The sequence below is a fragment of the Mus caroli genome, chromosome 18 (assembly GCF_900094665.2).
Source record: "Mus caroli chromosome 18, CAROLI_EIJ_v1.1, whole genome shotgun sequence".
NCBI classification, from domain to species: Eukaryota; Metazoa; Chordata; class Mammalia; order Rodentia; family Muridae; genus Mus; species Mus caroli.
The window spans coordinates 72,042,718-72,064,386 of record NC_034587.1 but is presented as its reverse complement, the minus strand read 5'-3'; the positions used below and the strand labels follow the sequence as shown (position 1 = coordinate 72,064,386).

The following is a 21,669-nucleotide window of genomic DNA, read 5'->3' as shown; positions in this document are numbered from 1 at the left end:
ATCTAGGGGGCTTGAGAACCAAATGTTAATGGGTTGACAGGTTTAGCAGAAGCCCTGATTCTGCTCAGAAAGCCTCGTTGCTCTTGTGTTTCGTCCGTGGCTATGCATGCTGCAAGTAGCCTCCAACTGTCTTCCTCCCTCCCACCCTTCTTTCCCTACTTTTTCCCTTCTTTGACTCCTGGCACCTACACAAGAGTTTTAAATTTTGATGTGGTTTGAACCTGTCCTGGGGCTTTTAGTCAACTTAGAACTGTTCCCAGGCATAGTTTTTTATGTGGTTGTTGATAAGTCTCTCCTAACTCTTCTTATAGTATCCAGGTACGGTGGCACACACTGTGACCCCAGTTCTTCGATGGTGACGTTAGGAGGATCTGTAGTTTGAGGCCAGTCTGCACTACATGAGCTCTTTGAAAAAAAAAAGAACACCTGCCATGTGCTAAGGTCTCACTATGTGCTAATGTGTGTGTGTGTGTGTGTGTGTGTGTGTGTGTGTGTGTGTGTGTGTGATTTTGTTCCTCTAACAACTCAACATATGGAGGAGTGGTTTGAGTGTAAAATATCCTCCACTTGGTCCCCACCTCCTGTTGTCTGGAGGATATGGGATCATTAGAAGGTGGAGACTTGCTAGAGGACGTGCCTCGCTGAGCTGGCCTGGAGATTTAGTAGCTTGACCCCACTTCCTGCTCACCCTCTGACCTCACTTCCTGCCCACCCTCTGCTTCCTGGTCCTCTGAGATGGGAAGAGTCCCAGCCTTAGCTCCCATGCTCAACTCCATGGGGATGAACTGCATACCCTAAAGCTGAGAGCTAGAACAAATCCTTCCTCTCCAAATTGCTTTGTCAGCAATGGTTGGAGTGAAGAGGAGAGTGGTTAATCCTTGGGCCTTGACCCTGCCAGTCATCAGCGGTGATGTTGGGTGGAGCTAGTCTGAGGAAGCCTTTGACCCTGAAAAGTGGGCAGTTGTATCTTCACTATCCCTGCCCTACTGTAAGCCTTGACCCTCCTCCTCCTGCTCCTTCTACTCCTCCTCTCCGTCCTCCTCTTCCTCCCAGTGCTCACTGCCACATGGACAACCCCCTCCTTCCCAAACTTTGCTAAAAGGGTGTAGCACATCCCGGGATGCAAATGACTGGTAACTGACTATAACTTTGAATTGTGCAGTGTCTTTTAATGTACAGTAAAGAATAGGGAGTGATGGGATAAACATCTTAAGTTCAGAATAAACATTTACATTCCAAATGTTTGTCAAGTCTTTAACCCTGTGTCCTATTCACTCCACGCTTTCAAATTAAGATATAAATTGCAATATGTGGAAGGTCTAAAGCCACAGTTGCACAAGTATGTGCATGATTCCCACGTGTACCATTCCCCACATGTCCTAGCTCTTTTTCTGGATGCCCTTTGCCAGGAGGATGGCACCCCAATCCCCGAGACGGCCTTCATAGTCGGGAGGTACAAGATATGGGCCCCTTTGCCCTGAAGGACAGATGATCCATGAGCAAGATTTCAGGCTTGTGACTGAGTGTTTGAGAGGAAGGGGCCTCCTCTGCTCCAGAATCACCCCAACACATTTAGCTAGGTTTTGGGGTGCCTACCAGAGCTTTCCAGGCAGCATCTCAGAGGGACGAAAGGAAACAGGCAATGCATGGTATTACAGGAGAGGAAAGAAAATGTTATGGTTGGCACCCAGCCATTGGCTGAAGGAGTTTTGGAGGGGAGTTCCCAGGACTTTGGGGATCAGGGAGAGGCATGTGTCCCCATGAACAGGCAGCCTTGTAGGAATGATACCCCAGGCTTCTGCACAGCTAGACCATTCAAGTAGAAGTCCCTCAAGCCCAGTGGGGTGATCAGGTGATTGTTCATGCTTGGTAGCTCCCTCGGGTGTTACGGTGATGTTCAGATAGAACCACTGTCTCTTTCCTACTAGGCCTTGGGCTTGTGTGGGACTCACTGGTTCTGTGGCTCTACAGGCTCAATCACTGTGTTCCCCTTCCCCTACATAGAACACTCACTTTCTGCTGGTTGATCCCAAGCTCTACATCCCATCCTCATTTCCAACTTAACCATTATTAAAAAACATGGAATCTGGCCCTGACCCACTCACTACTCACTGGGCCAGGTCTGCATCTCTAGCCACTCTACTCTGGTGCTGCCTGGCTCTGTCCATGGGGAAAATGGTGCTGACTTCTATGGCCTGACATCAGTAGTATCCCTCCAAGCCACCCTTTGTCTGTCTCTGTTTTGATTCTGCCAAGCTCTGGACGCCCCCCCCTCTTCTTTGGGAATCCTCAGTGTGTGCTTGTGGGCTACCCGTCTCCTTCCCTCCACAGCCCCCGTGGGTATCCTGCTCTTCCTCATTTCTGTCAGACATCCTCATCCCTTTCCGTACTGCCGCTGGCAAATGCTCTGTTAGGAGTTGCTCAGAAGTGACTTGGTGGGCACAACAGAGCTATCTTGCTAGGCCTGGGACAGCTCACCAGGTGGCAGGCTAGCACACAGATGTGTGTGGCACCTTCCTTGAAGGAGCTGCACTCACCAGCAAGTCACCACTCTATGGGATGTCACACCCATGCTGTCCAGCAGTGTCTAGGATTCCTAGAAAGAGAGACACTAGCAATCGCCTTCCTCCTTTGCTGTGTCCTTGCATGGCTACAGGGATTCTGATATGGCTGGGATAGAGAAGGAGTGACAGACAGATGGACACACAGACATAAAGCTAAAGTTAGGGGTCTGGGCTCTCGGATGGAGAAATCTAAGCACCCCGGAAGTCCACCATGTTTATTATATAGATTTGAACAGAGCGGCAAGATTATTGCTGAACAAAGAGGTGGGGTTATTATATACATTATGGTATACAGCTGGACCAAGGAGATGCCTTTAGCACAGTAGGAGCAACCTCAGTAGAGGAGCAGTGTTCAGGCTGTAAACATCCAGCAGGGGGAGCTATGACAAATACTTTCTGCATATATGGTCAACACTCAACACTAGTACCCAAGGAAGGCTTGGCCATCCCTCTAGGCCTAAGGCTGTAGGGTCCTTGGCATGGCTTAGCCTATATCAACAACACACTTTCACTCGGCTTCACTCTGGGCTTCCTTCAGAGCCTACACTCCTTGGCTATATCCACACTGACAGCCTCAGGTGGATTCCACCCAGGAGAGGAGTTGTGCCAATATGTAAAGCAAAGACATGCTCTTATAATGTTTTAAACATGATATACATACACATCACATGTGGATGTATGTATGTCTTCCCTGAATATGTTTATGCACACACTTACATGTGTATATATACTTATTCATAATGTATATCTATGTATGTCTTCACATATATTACTTTTTGCTTTTTGAAGTTATTGTAGGCTCGTAGGGAACGTGAGGCAGTAGTTCCGAGGGTCCCCTGTCCCCCCACCTTCCCCTGGTATGAACATCTTGCGTAACCATGTTGCAAGGATCACAGTGACGACACTAACAGGGATCCATGTCCTTCTGAAGTTCTGAGAGCCAGATTTGCATTTACTTTGTATGTTACACTGTTTTCTAATCTGTGGTACTTCCCTGGATTTTCCTTTTCTTTCACTCTCTTGGCACTTTTGGTGACTCCTCTGCGATTTTTGGAGAAAGTCAGTTATCTGGGGTACCTGGTATTTTTCATGATCACATTACAACTGGTCACTGAGGGATGAAAACCCCTCGAACATGTTATTCCCTGCTCGGTATCGGGAGCCCATGCTGTTGCTGTGTGTCACTGTAGTACTGGTCAAAGTGGTGACTAAGGGAATTCTCCATTTTTAATTAATCTTTGGAGGGAAATGCATTGAAACAGCAATTATCCAAGCACAGAGACTATAATCCTGGGAACTGGTTATCTGTATAAAAGACCTAAGAGGCTAAATTACTAGACATTAGCACCTACTTACAGGTCTCCTTTTCCACCTCTTAACATGAGGTCCAAGGAAGAAGATAGTCTTGCTAATAGCTAGGGTAATGCCATGTGCCCAAGCCTATCTGTTGACACTGGAGCAGCGAAGAATGCCCACTTGGTGCTAGTGATGGCTTTAGAAGTGGGGAGGGAAAATGCTCTAGCTTCTCCCTTCTTCCTGCCTTGGGGAGCCGAGTCTGAGTCTAGTTCATCCAGGAATCTGAAAGGTGGCCACCTCTGTAGTACAGAGAGACCAGGGATGGGTATGCAGTGGCCCTGGGGCCTTGCCATCTCTCCAGAACTCTGCTGTCCAGTGCAGAGTGACTGGCCACCCGGAATAACCAGCCACGTGTGGCTCATCCAATAAGAGGTGTTGGATTTCAAAACAAAGAATGCTATGCAGAGAATGTTGTCTTAGGGTTTCTGTTGCTGTGACAAAACACCTTATTTGGCTTACACTTTAACATTATGGTCTGTCCTCAAAGAGATGTTGGGCCAGGAACTCAGTGCAGGAGCCTAGGGGTCAGGAACGAAGCAGAGGCCATGGAAGAAGGCTGCTACTGACTTTCTACCTATGCATAGCCTGCTCAGCTTGCTTTCTTACAACCCAAACCCACCTGCCTGTGGGTAACACTTGCTCCTAGTGACCTTGGCCCATCCACAGCCATCACTAACCAGAAAAATACCCCACAGACTTGCCTACTGGCCCGTCTAATGGAGGCAATTCCTTAGTTGAGATTCCTTCTTCCCAGATACGTCTAGGTTTGTGTCTGGTTGACACAACCAACCAGCACAAATGTCAAAGAGCTAAATAATGCCTGTTTTGTTTATCTTACTATATAGCCCAAATTCAGGATCCTCCTGCCTCAGCCTCCTTCATGATGCATGATCACATGCATGGGTCCAGCCTTATTTTTTTTTTCATTATCTATTTAAGTAATAATATTTTTGATGCATTGTGTTATGTAACATACATTGTATAACTTAACTTTTTACAAATCCGACTTCTAGGAAGTACCATCAGGTCTATGGCTTATCTTTGTGCTTTTCATTTTGTTCCCTTGGAGTACACTCAAACTTGGCGTAGAGTGGAAGGTCTTCCCCGCCCCCACCCTCCTCCAGGGCATACTGTCCTTAGCCAGTGTGCCTGCCCTGGTCTGCAGCCCTCCCCCTGAGGCTACACTCTTTCTGTGTTGCATGCCACTTAGAGTAGAGGCTAAGGTCAGTGTGAGGCAGAATTGGAGAGGCCGACTAATGCCTAACACCACCCCATAGCTGGATCACACTCAGCAGAGGGCTGTCTCCCTGCTTTGATATGTGTGTGTGGTGACAATAGTCCTGGTGACAGTCCTGGAGAGCTTCACAGAGTTGCCCAGCATTGCTGTGACCTAATGATAGATTCCAGCACGGGACAGAGCATAAACATTTCAATGGTGTCCAGCACAGATCGTGGAGGGTTTGTCAAAATGCTGATCCTTGGTCCTAGACCCCCAGACTCTAGGTCACCAATGGAGAATGAGCCCCAGGGTCCTCCATATCACAGACTTTGGGGACTCTTGTGTAGGAGGTAGTCGGTCGTATGTTAGGACATTCCTTAGCATGCACTAGTCTTCTGAGAGCTGTCTGCTGTTTTTCCATGATGCCAAATCTATAGTCTTCCCAAGCTGGGTCTTCAAGAGCTACACACACTTTCTGCCTCTTGGCTCTAGCTCTGTTCCTTAACGTGATGGGCAGCCAGCATGGCTGGATCCTGGCCAGATGGTCAGAGGTGATACTGATTCTCTAGAATAACTCGGCGTCATGTTTGGCTGACTTTAGGATGTAGTTGGAACATCACTGTTTAGTGAACTTGGCTTCCCCAGGCATATACCCAGGGACTACCTTGGACCTACAGGTCACAGCAATGGGTTTGCCATCAGCATGCCAAGTCGGATTTCCTAATGGGTCTGCAGGGAGGCAGGCGGAGTGAGGGTGAGCTTGTGAGCTGCTGTCACTAACCCCTCTTTTCTGCCTGCAGTGGACGGCGGACTGCAGAGAGCAGCTGGATGGTGGCTGTTCCTTCTCCAGAGGGCGAGCCCCGCCGCAGCAGGTAGGGAACCAGCTCTGTGCCCCATCTACGAGCTGTCACATGTCCTGCTTTTCTGGGACCTTGGGCCGACCCTTGGGTGACTTCCCTAAAGGATGGGGATTAGGAGTAAGCAGAAAGATGGGTGCAGGAAGGTGGGGGCCTCTAGGAAGCCTCCCTTAGTTCCCTTGCCGCCTTGGAGTGTCCCCACCACAACACATGGGCTCTGAAGTATATCATTTTATGGAATGATACACATTTGGCAAAACCTAGATGGCGGCTGAGAGGAGGGTGGTGAGATCACCTTAGGTGGTGGCTTATCTTTTCGGGATACTGTGTGGCAACAGGTGAACAAACTAGAGTTTGGCTCCTGGCCTTATGGGCCCACAAGCACTGGGTTTCTTGGGATTTTTGGACCTGACAGTATATTTTGAAGATCCTTTTTCTAGGTCTGTGGAAGGGCTGGGTCAGTAGAGCCTGTGGAGGAGGGGCTTAGAGGTCTGGCGTCTCCAGTCTATAGCTCTCCCGGCATTTGGGGCTCTCTCCTGCCCTGGGAATTCTGACACTGCAAGTGTGTGTGACTCACCCAGAGGTCCTGCGGGGCTGTGTGGCCTAGACGGAATGGAGTAAGTTACTCGTGGCCACCTGGGTGCCCTACCTTTCCAGCTGGTCTCAGAGATACCTGTCCCTGCCTGTGAAAAACCATGAGGTTAGGAGCTGAAGAAACCACTTACCCCAACCACGCCCCACTTCAGACTCTATACCTCCTGATCCTGTAGTTGTTTCAGGGACACGTTGCCTAGCTCACTAGCTTGGTCCCACCTCAGTTCCTTGTGCTACTTAGAAGTTACCCATCGCTGGGGATGCAGCTCAGTGGTCAAGCATCTGCTTAGCATGGGCAGCTTCTACCCTAGCACTGAGAGGATAAAAAAAAAATCAAAACAACGCGCCCCATCTCTAATCTGTTCCAAAGGAAGATGTTTAGTGTCCTTGGTCCGGGATTCTCCCTAGGGTGCATGGCTTTGCTGCATCTTGTTTCTCCCAAGCTGTGGGGAAGACAGCTATCTTCACGGTTCCCTCTTATAACATTTGGGTCGTTGTTTCTGTCTCAGTGGGGGTTTCTGTTGCTATGATAAACACCATGACGACTAAAAGTAACTTGGGCAGGAAGGGACTTGCTTCATCTTACATTTCTATATACAGACCTTCACGGAGGGAAGTCTGGGCAGGAACTCAAGCAAGGCAGGAACCTGGAGGCAGGAACCAAGGCAGAGATAGGAGAGGGACACTGCTCATTGGCTGACTCAGCCTTCTGTCTTACACAACTCAGGGATACATGACCAGGATTAGCACCGCCCACAGTAGGCTGCCCCCCCCCCCCTCAATCAATCATTAATCAAGAAAATGCCCAACAGACTTGCCTATAGGCTAATCTTAGGAAGGCATACTGTACTGGCTGGTTTTGTGTCAACTTGACACGGGCTGGAGTTATCACAGAGAAAGGAGCTTCAGTTGAGGAAATGCCTCCATGAGATCCAGCTGTGGGGCATTTTCTCAATTAGTGATCAAGGGGGAAGGGCCCCTTGTGGGTGGTGCCATCCCTAGGCTGGTAGTCTTGGTTCTATAAGAAAGCAAGCTGAGCAAGCCAGGGGAAGCAAGTCAGTAAAGAACATCCCTCCATGGCCTCTGCATCAGCTCCTGCTCCCTGACCTGCTTGAGTTCCAGTCCTGACTTCTTTCAGTGATGAACAGCAATGTGGAAGTGTAAGCTGAATAAACCCTTTCCTCCCCACCTTGCTTCTTGGTCCTGATGTTTGTGCAGGAATAGAAACCCTGACTGAGACACCTACCTACAACTAAGAGTCCCTCCTCCCAAATGACTGTAGGTGGTGTCAAGTTGACATGGAACTAATCCGCAGCTTCCTTTTACAATTTATGTTGAGTGTACAGAGTGTTTGATTTGATTATGACCTTTCCACTCCTGCATATCAAACCGTGGAGCTGCAGCTCTGTGGCAGAGGGGAGGCAAAAGCCTAGATTCTGGTTTCTCTTTTGCTAATAAACATAGTGGCCAAATTCCTCCTCCTCAGATGGAAACCAGAAGATCCTGAATGCCCCCTGGGCGTCTTTTTTGGCACATCTGTCCCATTTGCAGAGGGGTAAACTGAGCACACCAAAGAAGGAGACCTTGTCTGAGCTAGTCTGTGCACCTTGCACCCAAGTCTCTTGTCTATGCTTCTGCAGCCCTGGTGCAGCTCATGTACTTCCCAGGGAATCTCTGTCACCTTGGCCTAAGCTTCATAGCTCAGTGGCTCCGTCGCCAGCGTCTGCTGTCATCCCCAGCTCTTCTAACAGAGATGACAGGCTTAGATGTGGCTCCAAGCAGGGGTGGGGAGCTAGACAATAAGAATTGCATGCTTTTTGGTCAGTAGGTATCTAGTTCTGGAATTTTCCAGGATAGGATCCTTCATTCTCTTATGTTTACCACCTTTCCTGAGGCTCCTCTCTCTGCCTTTGCCCTATTATCCTGTCGCTCTAGAGGCCGGGGATGACCCTGCATGGGGAGGCAAGAGTGCCTGGCAGCACCTCGTGCCAGTGGCAGAAGGCATGATGTAGACTTGGGGGACGGGTGACACAGGGCAGAAACACGGGATGGAAGTCACTGTCTTCCTTTCCCTGACCCAGGTAGGTATTTAGAGCAGTCTAGCTGTTCTGCAAGGTCAGGTTGGCTCCAGCCTCCTCTCTGCTTGGTTTGCTATTCTTGGGCATGGCTCTCTTCCATGACCCGTGCTATCTCCTGCCATCTCTATCCCCCACCAGCAGGAGTGCCACCCTTCGTCTCATCCCTAGAATCTTGTCTCTCCTCTTGGAGCCACCATCATGAGAAGACTATAGTAAAACCAATTTAAACTTATCTCTGACTAGCTTACAAATGAATGAGACTCAGGCTTTGGCTATTTTATTTGGCTTTGACAATTACTGGGGAATGCGGGGGGCGGGGGGTTAACCCCTAATCTACTTTTCTCCTGGCCTGGCTACCTCACCAGCTGTGAGGTAGACCTTCTGGTACAGACTTGAGCATTATAATATATAGCAACAGACCAAACCACAACAGAAGACCTCTAGGAAGGGGTTAGAGCCCATCACAAGAAAGCCCCAGGTAGCTGGCCTGTGGCTGCCCTTCCTGGTCTTGGAGCTTTGGTGGAGAGGGGAGCATTAGCTAGGCATGGGTATCCACCCTGCATTAGCACACCCAAATTCCTCCTTACTGTACTTACTATGTAGGCAAACACCCTCACACTAACTCGTGTCACCCTCCAGCTGTTCCCTGTACCCCACCTGCCCCGTCAGCCAAGCAACCCCAAGAAAAGATGTGTCACTGACTCTCATGTCCCAAGCCCCTACCGTGGGGCCTTGCATGCACTGGGCTCAGTAACAGTGCTGACCCTGCCTGGAACTGGCCAAGGCTCAGCTATGCAGGCCTTCCCAGAGACACCCTTTCCTTACACCTCACAGAGTCCGAGCTTTCTGGAGTTAGGGTTACCTGGGTTACCTGGGTTGCTGTAAACACCCAGTTGACAGTGACTGCTAAGAGCAAGCTCCTCCTCTGACTGCCACACCTGGACCACTGGTACCAAGAGCAGTCAGCAGAGGTCATCAGGAGCCAGTGAGGATGGAGCAGGGAGAGTGGGCTTATCCAGGCAAGCATGACATTGCCTGACACTGAACCAGAAGCCTAGGGGTGGGTGGCACCCATGGGGTTCAGCCACGAAGTGAGGTGGTTATTTCCCTACAGCAGGTAACACTCTCATTCTTTGCTTATTTCAACTCATTCCAAACAATACCTTGCTCTCTCTGGATGCCTTCAGGCAAGTCAGGATAGCCCGAATCCCATGAAGTGGGAGTAAGGGAGTCCAGATAAGGGAAAAAAAAAAAAAAGTGAGCCAACCAAGTGCCAGAATCCAGGATTCAACCATATCTGGCAGTTTGTCACCCTGCCTCCTCTTTCCACTAGTCATTCCGTGAAGATGATGGGACATGTTCTGGCTGTCACCACAATGGGGAAACACACGGTGATAGCTGAGAGGACAGCTCCTGACAAGAGAGACCAGGGGCAGTGCATTCAGAGACCTTGACCATGTGCAACCTGGAGGGGGTCTGCACCATCTGCTCTCACGTGCCAAGGGAAGGGCATAAGAGTATAGAAAGAGCAACAGAGCTTCTGTCTAGACTTCAGAAAGACTTCCTGAGGATCTGGTGGCCCCTGACAGTTGGCTCTCACGACAATGGCATCATTACTGGGAACCTGATCGGCACACCTTCTTATCAGATGGTTGACAGTTCCTGAAGCCCTGGGAAATCTGGGGGAGTGTGAGAAATGATGTCAGGCTATGGCTGATGTCCCGTAATCCCACTTTTTCTGGCATGATGGGTGTGGTGTAGGACATCCCGATATGAGAGGGAAAGAGCCTTGCCCTGAGGTGACCCTGGAGTAACACTGTTCTATTTACCTCTTCCACCAATAAGACATTGGCATAGGTCTGAGTTTCTGTGCCAACCTGCAAGCTGGTGCAACCCTGACAGACTCAAAGGATAGCAGATGGCATCTAGGAGGACATCAAACACTCCAGCCCCCCAGCCCTGACGACGGGCAGACGAAACTTCATCTGGCTAATATCCAGCAATGACAGAGTGTGGTTTGTTGACAGTTAAGGAATTGTTAGTATACGTGATACCTTAGTAAAAGCACCTGGTTCCTTAAAGGTGTCTGTGTAGTAGGGAGAAACCCTCACCAAGTCCGTATATTGTTCTCTGTGGAATTGGTACTTACTGAGAGATACTGGATGCTTGGCCAGAGTATAGCTGCTGGAGTCCTCTGTGTCATCGCCTGCTTGTAAAGAGTGGACTCAAGATGTGTACCTGAGGTGCCCCCAACAGACTATTGTCATTCTAAAGAATGGCCCTGTCCGTCTCCAGGAAGGACATGAGAATTGATCCCTTCCTTTGGGAATATGTAAAGTGCTCCGGTAAATGGAAAGGGGGAAAAGTGAAGAAGGGAAGATTAGCAAAAACGGAGTTGGGCATTGTATTGGAGTGCTGGGGTGGTAGGAGCGAGCACAGCTAGCAAAGATGGCTCGTGCTGGGTAGTACTAGCTAGAGGGGCTGATCATGATGCACGCAGAGGTATCTGCTAGGCTGAGATGTTGGAACTGTGGTCCAATCTTGTCAACAAATTATCTTATTTTTTCTCTGTTGTTCTATATGGGTGAAGTCAGTGCCTTGTGTCGGTCAGTACAGACAAGATGCTGTGTAACAAGCAATCCCAAGTCTTAGTAACTTCAAACAGCCCCACTGGAACCCAGCTGGAAGGTGCAGTTGCCTTCTTCCAAGTTAGGATGTCAGTATAGAACCAGGCTGGTCTAAAACTCATGATCCTCCTGCCTCAGCCTTCTAAGTGCTGGGATCATAGGCATGTGCCATCATGCCTAGCTTCATAGCTACCACTTTTACCCATCAGCACTTGGAGAAAAGAGCTCAGAGGCTCTTGCTTCAGTGGCTTATGCCGCAGGCCAGGTGCACCATCCGTTTGGCTGTGAGCTGTACACAGCCCGGCCTTTGAATGCAAAGCTCTCGTTCCCAAAGAATACTCTTTGTCATGCCTTTGCTTCTGTGCTTGGTTTCCCACCTGTTGTCTTCCTCCTAGAGCTGGTGTGTCGGCAAGCTAGCTGACACAAAGTTTGAAGTAGAATTCCATCTCATAACAGGAAAGCATCCTAATTTCCATCAGAAAGCCATTTGTCATAGCAAGAATCAGGAGATGCTGAACAGTGACACAGAACGGTGATTAATGCCAACCCTGAGATGCTCAGTCAACCTTCATCAAAATTAAACGTGTGCCCTGGAAAAGACCACACAAAGAGGCTGAAGGGGTGAGCCCTGGGCAGAGAGTGTGTGCACAGCCCACATCTGACAAAGGACTTGTAGGGTGGAGAAGGAACTCTCAGAACACATTAGTTATCCCATGAGAAAGGCTTGAAATATGTGAAGAGACATTTCCATTGAGGAACTGCAGACAGGAACTGAGCGTACAGAAGACCCTTCCCCCCACCCCCCAACTAGCCCTCAGAGAAATGCAAACCAACCCGTGAGACATTACCGTGCTCTAACAGCTGGCGAGAATGCACAGGCGGGGGATATACAACACAGCCACTCCACATGTTTGTCGGTTTCATTAAAAGAAAGAAAATGAAGCCTTCAAGAACCCTGTGATCCTGTGATCCAGCCCGTGCATTCCTGAGTGTTTGTCCCAGAAAAAATGAAGGCTTATATTTACACTGAAACCTGCCCTCAAGTTTGTGGCAGCTTTACCGGAGTGGGAACCTGAGAGCACCCTGTGTTGTCTAGTCTTATGTCAACTTGACACAAGCTAGAGTCATCTGAAAGGAGTGAGCCTCAGTTGAGAAGATGCCTCCATAAGATCTGGCTGTAAGGCATTTTCTTAATTAGTGATTGATGGGCAAGAGTCTACCCCATTGTGGACGGTTCTATCCCTGGGCTGTTGGTCCTGGGTTCTACAAGACAACAGGCTGATCAAGCCAGTTAGCAGTGTTCTCCCATGACCTCTACTTCAGCTGCTGCCCCCAGGTTCCTGCCCAGCTTGAGTTCCTGCCCTGGCTTCCTTTAATGGTGAATTGTTGTGATTGTGTAACCTGAATAAGCCCTTTCCTCTCCTAACTTTTGGCCATGATGTTTCATCACAGCAAAAGTAACCCTAAGAGACAACCCAACTGTTGTTCTTCAGTGGGCGAGCAGTCAGTGGCAAGTGGCCTGTGGCTACGACAACGCCCTGGGTGAATCTCCTGATCATGCTGTGTGGGAAAATCCTAGTCCCCTATGGCTGCACACTCCGAGACTCCATGTCTGTAATGTTATGGATGTGAAGTAGTTGTTACATATTGGAGAGGCAGGATAGGGTCTGGTGTGGCCAGAAAGGAAGCCACAGAGGGAGCCCTGTAGTGATCTTCCCTGGCTGAATCAGTGTCAGTATCTTGAAGGTGACACCGAGTTATATTTTTTATGCATTTCTCCATGGAGGGAAGATGGAGTCTGTTTGTATTATTTCTTACAAGCCCATGCCAATGTATATTTCTTACAAGTTCAAACAGCCGTTTAAACACAGCTTACCGTCATTGCTAGCCGTTGGGAAAATGCAAGCTAAACCCACACCGAGATATTATCATGCTCCTCTCAGAGTGGCCAAGGCAAGTGGAGATTCTCAATGATTCGGTGGAGATTCGGGAAGAAGAGGTTTGACACTCGCTCTCTCCCTGCCAGTCCTGGGCTCTCCTGCTTTAAGTAGACCCAGGCTGTCTGATCTCCGTTCCCTCCGTGGTTTGAGGCTGATGCTACTAGGAGAGATGCAGACCAGGGTGAAGTTAAAGAGGGCTTCCTTATTCAAGGAGGCATATTGTAGAGTTAGATGGTGTTGGGTACAGCTGGGAACCAGGGACAGTAGTGAGGCCCTACTGTTTCGGTGGAGTCCCGACAGATAACCGTCTAGGAGTGGCTTGTGAGGTGGCTCAGCCTGGGGTAGACTCAGCTAGCACAACCCACTTAAAGCCTCAGTTGCGTGCCCAGTCAACAGATAGTAACTGGGAGGGCTGGCCTAGGAGGAATAGCTTGGCCATGGGCTTCAGCCTGTCTCCACCTCTCCCTGCCCTTTGAGTGGAAAAGGAGCAAAGAGAGATGGGCAGAGAGGCGGGAAGGTCCGAAGTGAAAGGAGTGGGTGCTCCTTTTCCTCAACCCAGCTCTAATCTCTGCTTTGGTCATCCCTATTCGGCCATTCTCCGGCCTCAAAGGCACCTCTGTTGCGAGTATTGAACACGCCTGGTCCTTTTGCACTGGCATTTGAGTGCTGTCCTTTGTTTGTGTGTGTGTGTGTGTGTGTGTGTGTGTGTGTGTGTGTGTGAGGTGGGGTGGATGTATAGTGGCTGTCTTTGGACGTGGTCCCCTAACCACCTTCCAATGTGTCCCCTTCATTGTCTTTGATGGAACACATCCAGGTCACCCTCAAGCCTTTAGGAGCAAAGCTTTAATCGCCTACAAATTTGGGGTCTTGCTTCCTGAACATTTCATGTTGTGTCTATGAAACCTAACATAAACCAGCACCTCTCCGTTGAGAATCCAGAGTGGTCGCATTCTGCATCAAGAGCAGAATGGGCTGAGACAGAAAGGCTGTGAGCTGCTAACTCACGGGACTGCACCACGTGGTTCTCTGTAGTGCCGGGAACCAGGCTCTGTCTGTGCAGCCAAGCTTCTGGCTATCTGACCCCGTCACAACACTCATGAGCATCCAGGGCCAGGGCTGGGTCTGAGGGCTTCCCCCATTCTGTGTGCAACAGATATGCTGGTGAATCCTATAGGCACATCTCCCAAGTCTCTGGTTAGAGCATTGCCTTCAGCATTCCTGGTCTTAGGAGCATCCTCCTGGTGTCCTGTGCCCTGTTCAGCCAGGCTCTGTCAGATCTCCAAATGTGCAGCCTGGGCTTCTCATCACTTCCCACCCCCACTATCCATAAACACAACTTTGCCACATGCTGGGTATTCAGAGAGAGCTAGCCTGTGGCACTCCACTGCTCATGGGCCTCATTCCTTTGATCTCCTGTGCACACCCCTCCATGCCCCAACTCCTAAGAAGCTGCTGCTACACACTGACAGTTTCATAATTTGCTAATTCAGCATGTTCCAGATGTTTGATAAGGAGCCTTTTCGACTACCCCACCTCTATAGTTCCTTCAGACCCCAAAGAAATCAGGACCAGTTTCTAAAGGTGTGTTCTGGACCACTCCATGGACTACATTTGAACTACCAGCACTACCCTCCAGTGCTGTTCTGATGCCCGCTAGCATCTGAAAGCCTGGGAGCACCCCAGGGAGCTGTGCCGGGGAGCACCCCAGGGAGCTGTGCCGGGGAGCACCCCAGGGAGCTGTGCGGGGGAACACCCCAGGGAGCTGTGCTGGGGAGCACCTCAGGGAGCTGTGCGGGGAGCACCTCAGGGAGCTGTGCGGGGAGCACCCCAGGGAGCTATGCTGGGGAGCACCTCAGGGAGCTGTGCCGGGGAGCACCTCAGGGAGCTGTGCGGGGAGCACCCCAGGGAGCTGTGCGGGGAGCACCCCAGGGAGCTGTGCGGGGAGCATCCCAGGGAGCTGTGCCGGGAGCACCCCAGGGAGATGTGCCGGGAGCACCCCAGGGAGCTGTGCCGGGGAGCACCTCAGGGAGCTGTGTGGGGAGCACCCCAGGGAGCTGTGCCGGGGAGCACCTCAGGCAGCTGTGCGGGGAGCACCCCAGGGAGCTGTGCTGGGGAGTACCTCAGGGAGCTGTGCAGGGAGCACCCCAGGGAGCTGTGCAGGGAGCACCCCAGGGAGTTGTGCTGGGGAGTACCCCAGGGAGCTGTGCAGGGAGCACCCCAGGGAGCTGTGCTAGGGAGCACCCCAGGGAGCTGTGCAGGGAGCATCCCAGGGAGCTGTGCTGGGGAGCACCCCAGGGAGCTGTGCTGGGGAGCACCCCAGGGAGCTGTNGGAGCACCCCAGGGAGCTGTGCAGGGAGCATCCCAGGGAGCTGTGCTGGGGAGCACCCCAGGGAGCTGTGCTGGGGAGCACCCCAGGGAGCTGTGCGGGGAGCATCCCAGGGAGCTGTGCGGGGAGCACCTCAGGGAGCTGTGCGGGGAGTACCCCAGGGAGCTGTGCTGGGGAGTACCCCAGGGAGCTATGCAGGGAGCATTTAGGAAGGGGTCAGTCCCCACTCTGAGGCAGGTGTTGCAGTTCTGTGCACAGTGTCTAAAGGTCTGGACCCACTCAGCAAGCTGCAGCGCCACAGAACTGCTGAGCTGGACCCATCAGAGGGAAGATGATGCTCTTGTGCTGGAAGGGTTGTGTAGAGGAAGTGCTCCCCCGTGTCTCTGAGTGTCTGGGAAGGGCACTCTGTGGCAGAGAGGAAGGCAGTCCCGTGCATTCTTCAGCCCAGAGTGACCTCTGAGCTGCCACAAACAGGATGAAGTCCAAGCCACACAGCATCCCTTCCTGTTACCCATGTGGCAGTGGGGAAACTGAGACTCCCATAACAGGAACCTAGAGGATTGCGGGGTCAGGATGTGCTGGGATGAGCTACTTCCTCTCTGTCCCCAGTGTGACAGTCACTTCTCTGTGCAAGTCCTGGGGTAGCATTGGGACGGCAGCTGGCTCCTGGTATGGTGTCCCAGAAGTCAGGTAGCCAATGGAATCTGTCTGCAGCCTCCACCACTGTGCACTTCTTTGATGTCTGTGAGAGGACTGAGCTATTTGATGTATGTATACATGTATCTATGTATAGTGTGTGTACTGTGTATACGTATGACATATGGTGGGTATTCATATGGTGTGTGATGTGTGTATACATGTATCTATGTATAGTGTGTGTACTGTGTATACGTATGACATATGGTGGGTATTCATATGGTGTATGATGTGTGTATGTGTGGTGTATATGTATGACATGTGTTATGCATATGTATGTTGTATATGGTATGCATGTATATGGTATGTGGTATAATATGTATGGTATACAGTATGCATATATGTGGTATATGTAGTATATTTTTGTATGGTATGTGTGTATGTATAGTGTGTGTGCATGTGTTGTGTGTGATAGTGTATGGTGTGTGGCATGTATATTGTGTGCGGTCTGTATATGTATGGTGCATGATATGTATATATGGTATGTGTGGTATCTATATTATGGCATATGGAGTATATGTGTATGATATATATGACATGTATATGTGTAGTATGTGGTATGTATGTGTATATGTATGTATGTGTGTACATGTATGGTATATATGCATGTATAGAGTGTATGTATGTTATGTAGTATGTATGGTATGTGTGGTGTGTGTATATATATTGATATATTGTTGTATATGTGTATCTTGGGGTTACTATGACTGTTATGAAACTCCATAGCCAAAAGCAACTTAGGAGGAAAGGATTTATTTGGCTTACATTTCCATATCACTGTTCATCACTGAAGGAAATCAAGGCAGGAATTCAAGCAGGGCAGGAACCTGGAGGCGGGAGCTGATGCAGAGGCCATGGAGGGATGCTGCTTGCTTGCTTGCTCCCCAGGGCTTGCTCAGCCGGCTTTCTTATAGAACCCAAGACCTCCAGCTCAAGGATGGCACCACCCACAACGCCCCCCCCCATCAATCACTAATTAAGAAAATACCCTACAGGCTTGCCTACAGCTGGATCTTATAGAAGCATTTTTTTCAATTGCGGTTTCCTCCTCTCTGATGACTTTTATCTTATTGTCAAGTTAACATAAAACTATCCAGTATTTTATATATATAATATGCATACATTTAGTATGTATGGTTTATACGTGTATAGCCTGTGTGGGGAGAGTGTGTGTGTGTGTGTGTGTGTGTGTATGATGCATGTGGTATGTATATGCATGGGGTATATGGTAGATATGTGTGTGATATGGGTGGTATCTACATATATGTGTGTGGTATGTATACATATACAATCGTGAGTCACATAGTGAAGTCTTAGTCAGCAGCAGACTACATGTACCACACCGGGCCCATAAAATCATAGTGAAAAAGCTTGCTGTTACCTAGCATCATCATAGCCATTGTTTTGTCTCACACAAGGCATTTCCCACAGCGCTGTGGCAGTGCCTTTACGTTGGTGCTACTGTGGTGCCCAAATCAGAGCCCAGGTCATGGTGGGTTCTGTGTTACAGCATGGGTTCATGCTATAACTGAGAACAGGTCATCCGCACACCAGCTTTGTGGGCAGGGCTGTGGCCCCTCCTCTATGTTGTGTCAGTAGCTGCCCGTATGGGGACATGCCCCTTTCCACAAAAGCTAGTGGCTCTGAGTAATAGTGGATCCTGGGATGGACCAGTCTTCATAGATAATCAGTAGATTGGGTCCTACGAGAGGACCTGGGACAGCACCAGATATCTAAGCACGAGGGCATAGGACACCTAAGGAGCAGCAAAGTATCCTATTGGTCCAGCTCGCCTGGGTCAAACAGAACACTGGGTCAGTTTCTTTTCTTTTCTTTTTTTTTTTTCTTTTTGTTTTTCTGAGACAGGGTTTCTCTGTTTAGCCCTGGCTGTCCTGGAACTCACTTTGTAGACCAGGCTGGCCTCGAACTCAGAAATCTGCCTGTCTCTGCCTCCCGAGTGCTGGGATTAAAGGTGTGCGCCACCACGCCCGGCTCTTGGGTCAGTTTCCTTAGTGTCCCCTCCCATTTGACTTCAGTAACCACAGCTTATTTTTGCTCTCCTGAAACTTTATGTAAATTACATCTTACAACCAGTACCCCTTTGTCCTTCTCCGCATTGTCTATGGGGTTTGTTTGTGCAGTTGTCGCTTGCGTTTGCTTATTCTCACTGCTGTGTCCTAGTTGAATCTGTGAACATAGCAGCTCTTCTGTGTGGTCAGCTGTTGGCAGGCGTGTGGGTGGCTCCTGGCCCAGCATTGCCTCGGCAATGCTGCTGTATTCTTGTGTGGTCGCCTCTAGGGATGTCTGTACTTCTGTCTGTTGTAAGTACTCGTTTACACCTAGGCATGACTTTTGTCTCTCCGACTTGCACGATGTTGGACATTAGGCTTGGGCGAATGGTGGAGGCTGTCAGAATGAAGTTGGGGGTTGGAGGGTTTGCTGGGGTGACCAGCAGCCAGAGGACAGTGACCACATTATTGAAATGGTACTAAGTAAAGTGTTTCCTGTCTATGGGGTGAGCCATGTAAGATGTCTCCAAGGACACGGGCCACAGTGGATGAAAGCAGGAAACGCTGCCTTGCTTGGCCTGGGGCTTCTCAGGAGGCAAGGCTTAAATGATTCAAAACTCTACTCCTGCATGGATGCTTCAGCACGCCTGGATTATTGGAGCCCCTAGCCAGGGAGAAACCACTGTCACCAGGCAGGCAGTGGTGGTGAATGCCATACAGTCATGCAGAGTGTCTGCTGGGTACTGAGGCTTTGAGAATGAATCTCAGGCTTCAGCAGCAGAGATGGGGGCATGTTGAGTCCTGACTACATACCTCCAGAAACACCGTCTCAGTGAGGGCCTGCACTCTCCACAGTGTCCGGGCCTGCAGTCTCCACAGTGTCTTCCTGATGCTCCTGCTACAATATTCCTTTAGGTGGCTCCCTCCAGCCCCTAGCCATGCAGGCTAGCCAGCCTTAGGTGTCAGCGAGGGCCCCAGTGGCCCTCTCAGGCTTGGACCTACTGAGAGCCTCTACCCAGTTGCTTCCAGCTGGCCCCATAAGTAATGCCAGCTCCTCTCCTTGTCTCTTTCAGAATGGCAACAAGGACAACTCCCTGGACATGCTGGGCACAGATATCTGGGCCGCCAATACCTTTGATTCCTTCAGGTAACTTCCTCCTTTCTGTCGGATGTCCAGGGCTGGTGTGGGATCTCCTGCCATGCATCAGGACTTATGGGGCGGATCTGGTATGGAAACAGAGATGATGAGGCTGGAAGGGAAGGAGAGCCTCTAGCAGAGGCTCCAAGAAAGGAAGAGCCAAAGGGCAGAGGTCAGGCAGACTGAAAGGGAGGGGGAGAGCAGAGGAGGGACTGGAGACAGGTGGGAGCAGGAAGAAGGGGCACATGGCTATAGTGGGAGGCAGAGGTGTCACACACACCCCCCACACACACACCCTTCTCACCCTCCAGTCAACAGAGAAGAGGGACTGGGCTCTGTGGCCCAGAGGTGGTGTCTCTAAGGCATGCATGAGGTTTGCTCCTTAGTAACACACACACAGAAGGAAGACTGACTGGCTCAGATTTTAGAAGGTTCCTGATGGTGCTTGGGATTGACCAGGCTCCCCAGGACTGGAGACATAGCTCTGGTTCTTATCACCCTTGCTGGATAGTGGCCTTGCGGTCATCTCTGTCCTATCTGCTGAGCTACCCAACTCTGGGCTGCCTAACTACAGGCTCTCCATGGTGAGGGTCCCAGGATGGCCCTGCTTACCTTATCCTGAGCACCATTTTGCGCTCAGGTGACAGGTTTTTGTCCTTCTCACTCCAGCCCTTCTTAAATGTACTCATGAAACAAATTGGGTTGTTGTTGGGGACCCCTACAGAGTGGGCAGCTAGCCCACATTCGGGTTTGGGAAGCATATATTTTCCCACAGCAGAGTTGTAGAAAGGCGAAGCCCCGATACCTTGAGTTCCATCCCAAGTGGGGTCTGAACAGGCCCTCCCTGCCCACTGAGCGTCCTGGCTATTGTGTATTAAGAAGGCTTCTTGCCTCATGTCTTCTATTTGTCGCCCTCCCTCGCCCTCTAGTGGTGCCACCTGGGACCTGCAGCCTGAAAAGCTGGACTTCACCCAGTTCCATCGGAAGGTCCGCCACACACCCAAGCAGCCCCTGCCACACATCGACAGAGAAGGGTAAGGACTGGGGAGTAAGGGAGGGGGGAGGGAAGAGGTGCTCTTACATGGAGAGAAGTAAGGTGTGGGGAGGGACAGGGCTCTGTTCCACTGCACAGGGGAGGTGAACCCATGTCCTACATGTCCTTCCTGCTCAGCCCAGGACTGCAGCTGTACTGGCTTTTCTAGAGAATTCCTCCATCCTCCCCACCAGCCCATATGCCTGCTCCTGAGCAGACACAAGTGTCTCTTGTCAAGTAACCGTGCTCGTGGGTCACCTACTGGAGAATCTGGGAGGTTTCCTTGAATACATCTCAGATTCTGTAGGTGTGAGGTTCCTTCCCCTGAAACTGTGCCCAACCTGTGATTGGTGGACAGCGTGTGGCTTCATGCAGCCAATGATAGCTATGAATGGAAGCTTGATTCAAAAGTGCACACTTCCTTAAAACACTATGAGGTGTGTGTGTGTGTGTGTGTGTGTGTGTGTACTTGTGTACTTGGTTTCAAGGCTTCAGCTGTATAGACGACTTTGTCTTGCTTCAGTGTCAGATAGTTAGACATATCCGGTAGAGACTGGAGATTCACACTTCACACGAGCTCCTGGGATGCTAAATGCTGACCCGCCTGCTGATGCAGGAACTCCAGTTTGGGAACCGGTCCCAGTGCAGACTTTACTGGCCTGTCTCACCCTTGTTGGCTCTGGGAACCAGTATTACCTGCCTTTTAAAAGGTGGTCTCAGGGCCTGAGCTGCCCTCAGGATACGTATGTAGTACTAGCTGGGCACAGACATGAGACAGGTAGCCATTGCTGCTTTTTAGGGGTTTTTTTTTTTTAAGTAAATTTTTTACAGAAGTAAAGTTTATGCAACATAAAATCAACCACTTTAAACTGCGATTTGACATAACAGCATGTTTACAGCACTCTGTAATTGCTGTCTCAGTCTTCTTGCTGCCCCCATACAGGATGGTCACTTCCAGTCATAACCCCATGTCCAGCCCCTCCCCTAGCCCCTGGTAACCACCCATCTGCTTTCTGTTTCTGTGAATTTATTTATTTATTTCTGGGTGTTGTGGAATTGGAATCATGTGTGTCCTTTCTGTCTGTCGTCTTTCCTCTCCGTGCTTTCAAGGTTTGATCACAAGCATCCATGGATCATTCCTTTTTGTAGCTGAGTAATACTCCTTCGCTACTCCATGGCGATATGGAGTAGCTGAGTGATACTCCATGGAGTAGCTGAGTGATACTCCATGG

General features: G+C 50.1%; 1 protein-coding gene across 8 annotated transcripts in view; it reads left to right on the top strand.

Annotated features, from left to right (window-relative positions):
- The window catches only part of Ctif (cap binding complex dependent translation initiation factor), a 267,920-nt gene that overhangs the window by 68,871 nt on the left and 177,380 nt on the right, over nt 1-21,669 (top strand). For 7 of the 8 annotated variants that reach the window (XM_029472081.1, XM_029472083.1, XM_029472082.1 and 4 more), the window contains exons 3-5: nt 5,940-6,011; nt 19,340-19,413; nt 20,334-20,438. In XM_029472081.1, the coding sequence (XP_029327941.1) occupies nt 5,940-6,011; nt 19,340-19,413; nt 20,334-20,438 (251 nt within the window). Of the gene's footprint in view, nt 1-5,939; nt 6,012-16,168; nt 16,329-19,339; nt 19,414-20,333; nt 20,439-21,669 lie in introns of those variants that run through there. The other variant, XM_029472085.1, reaches the window with a different exon arrangement.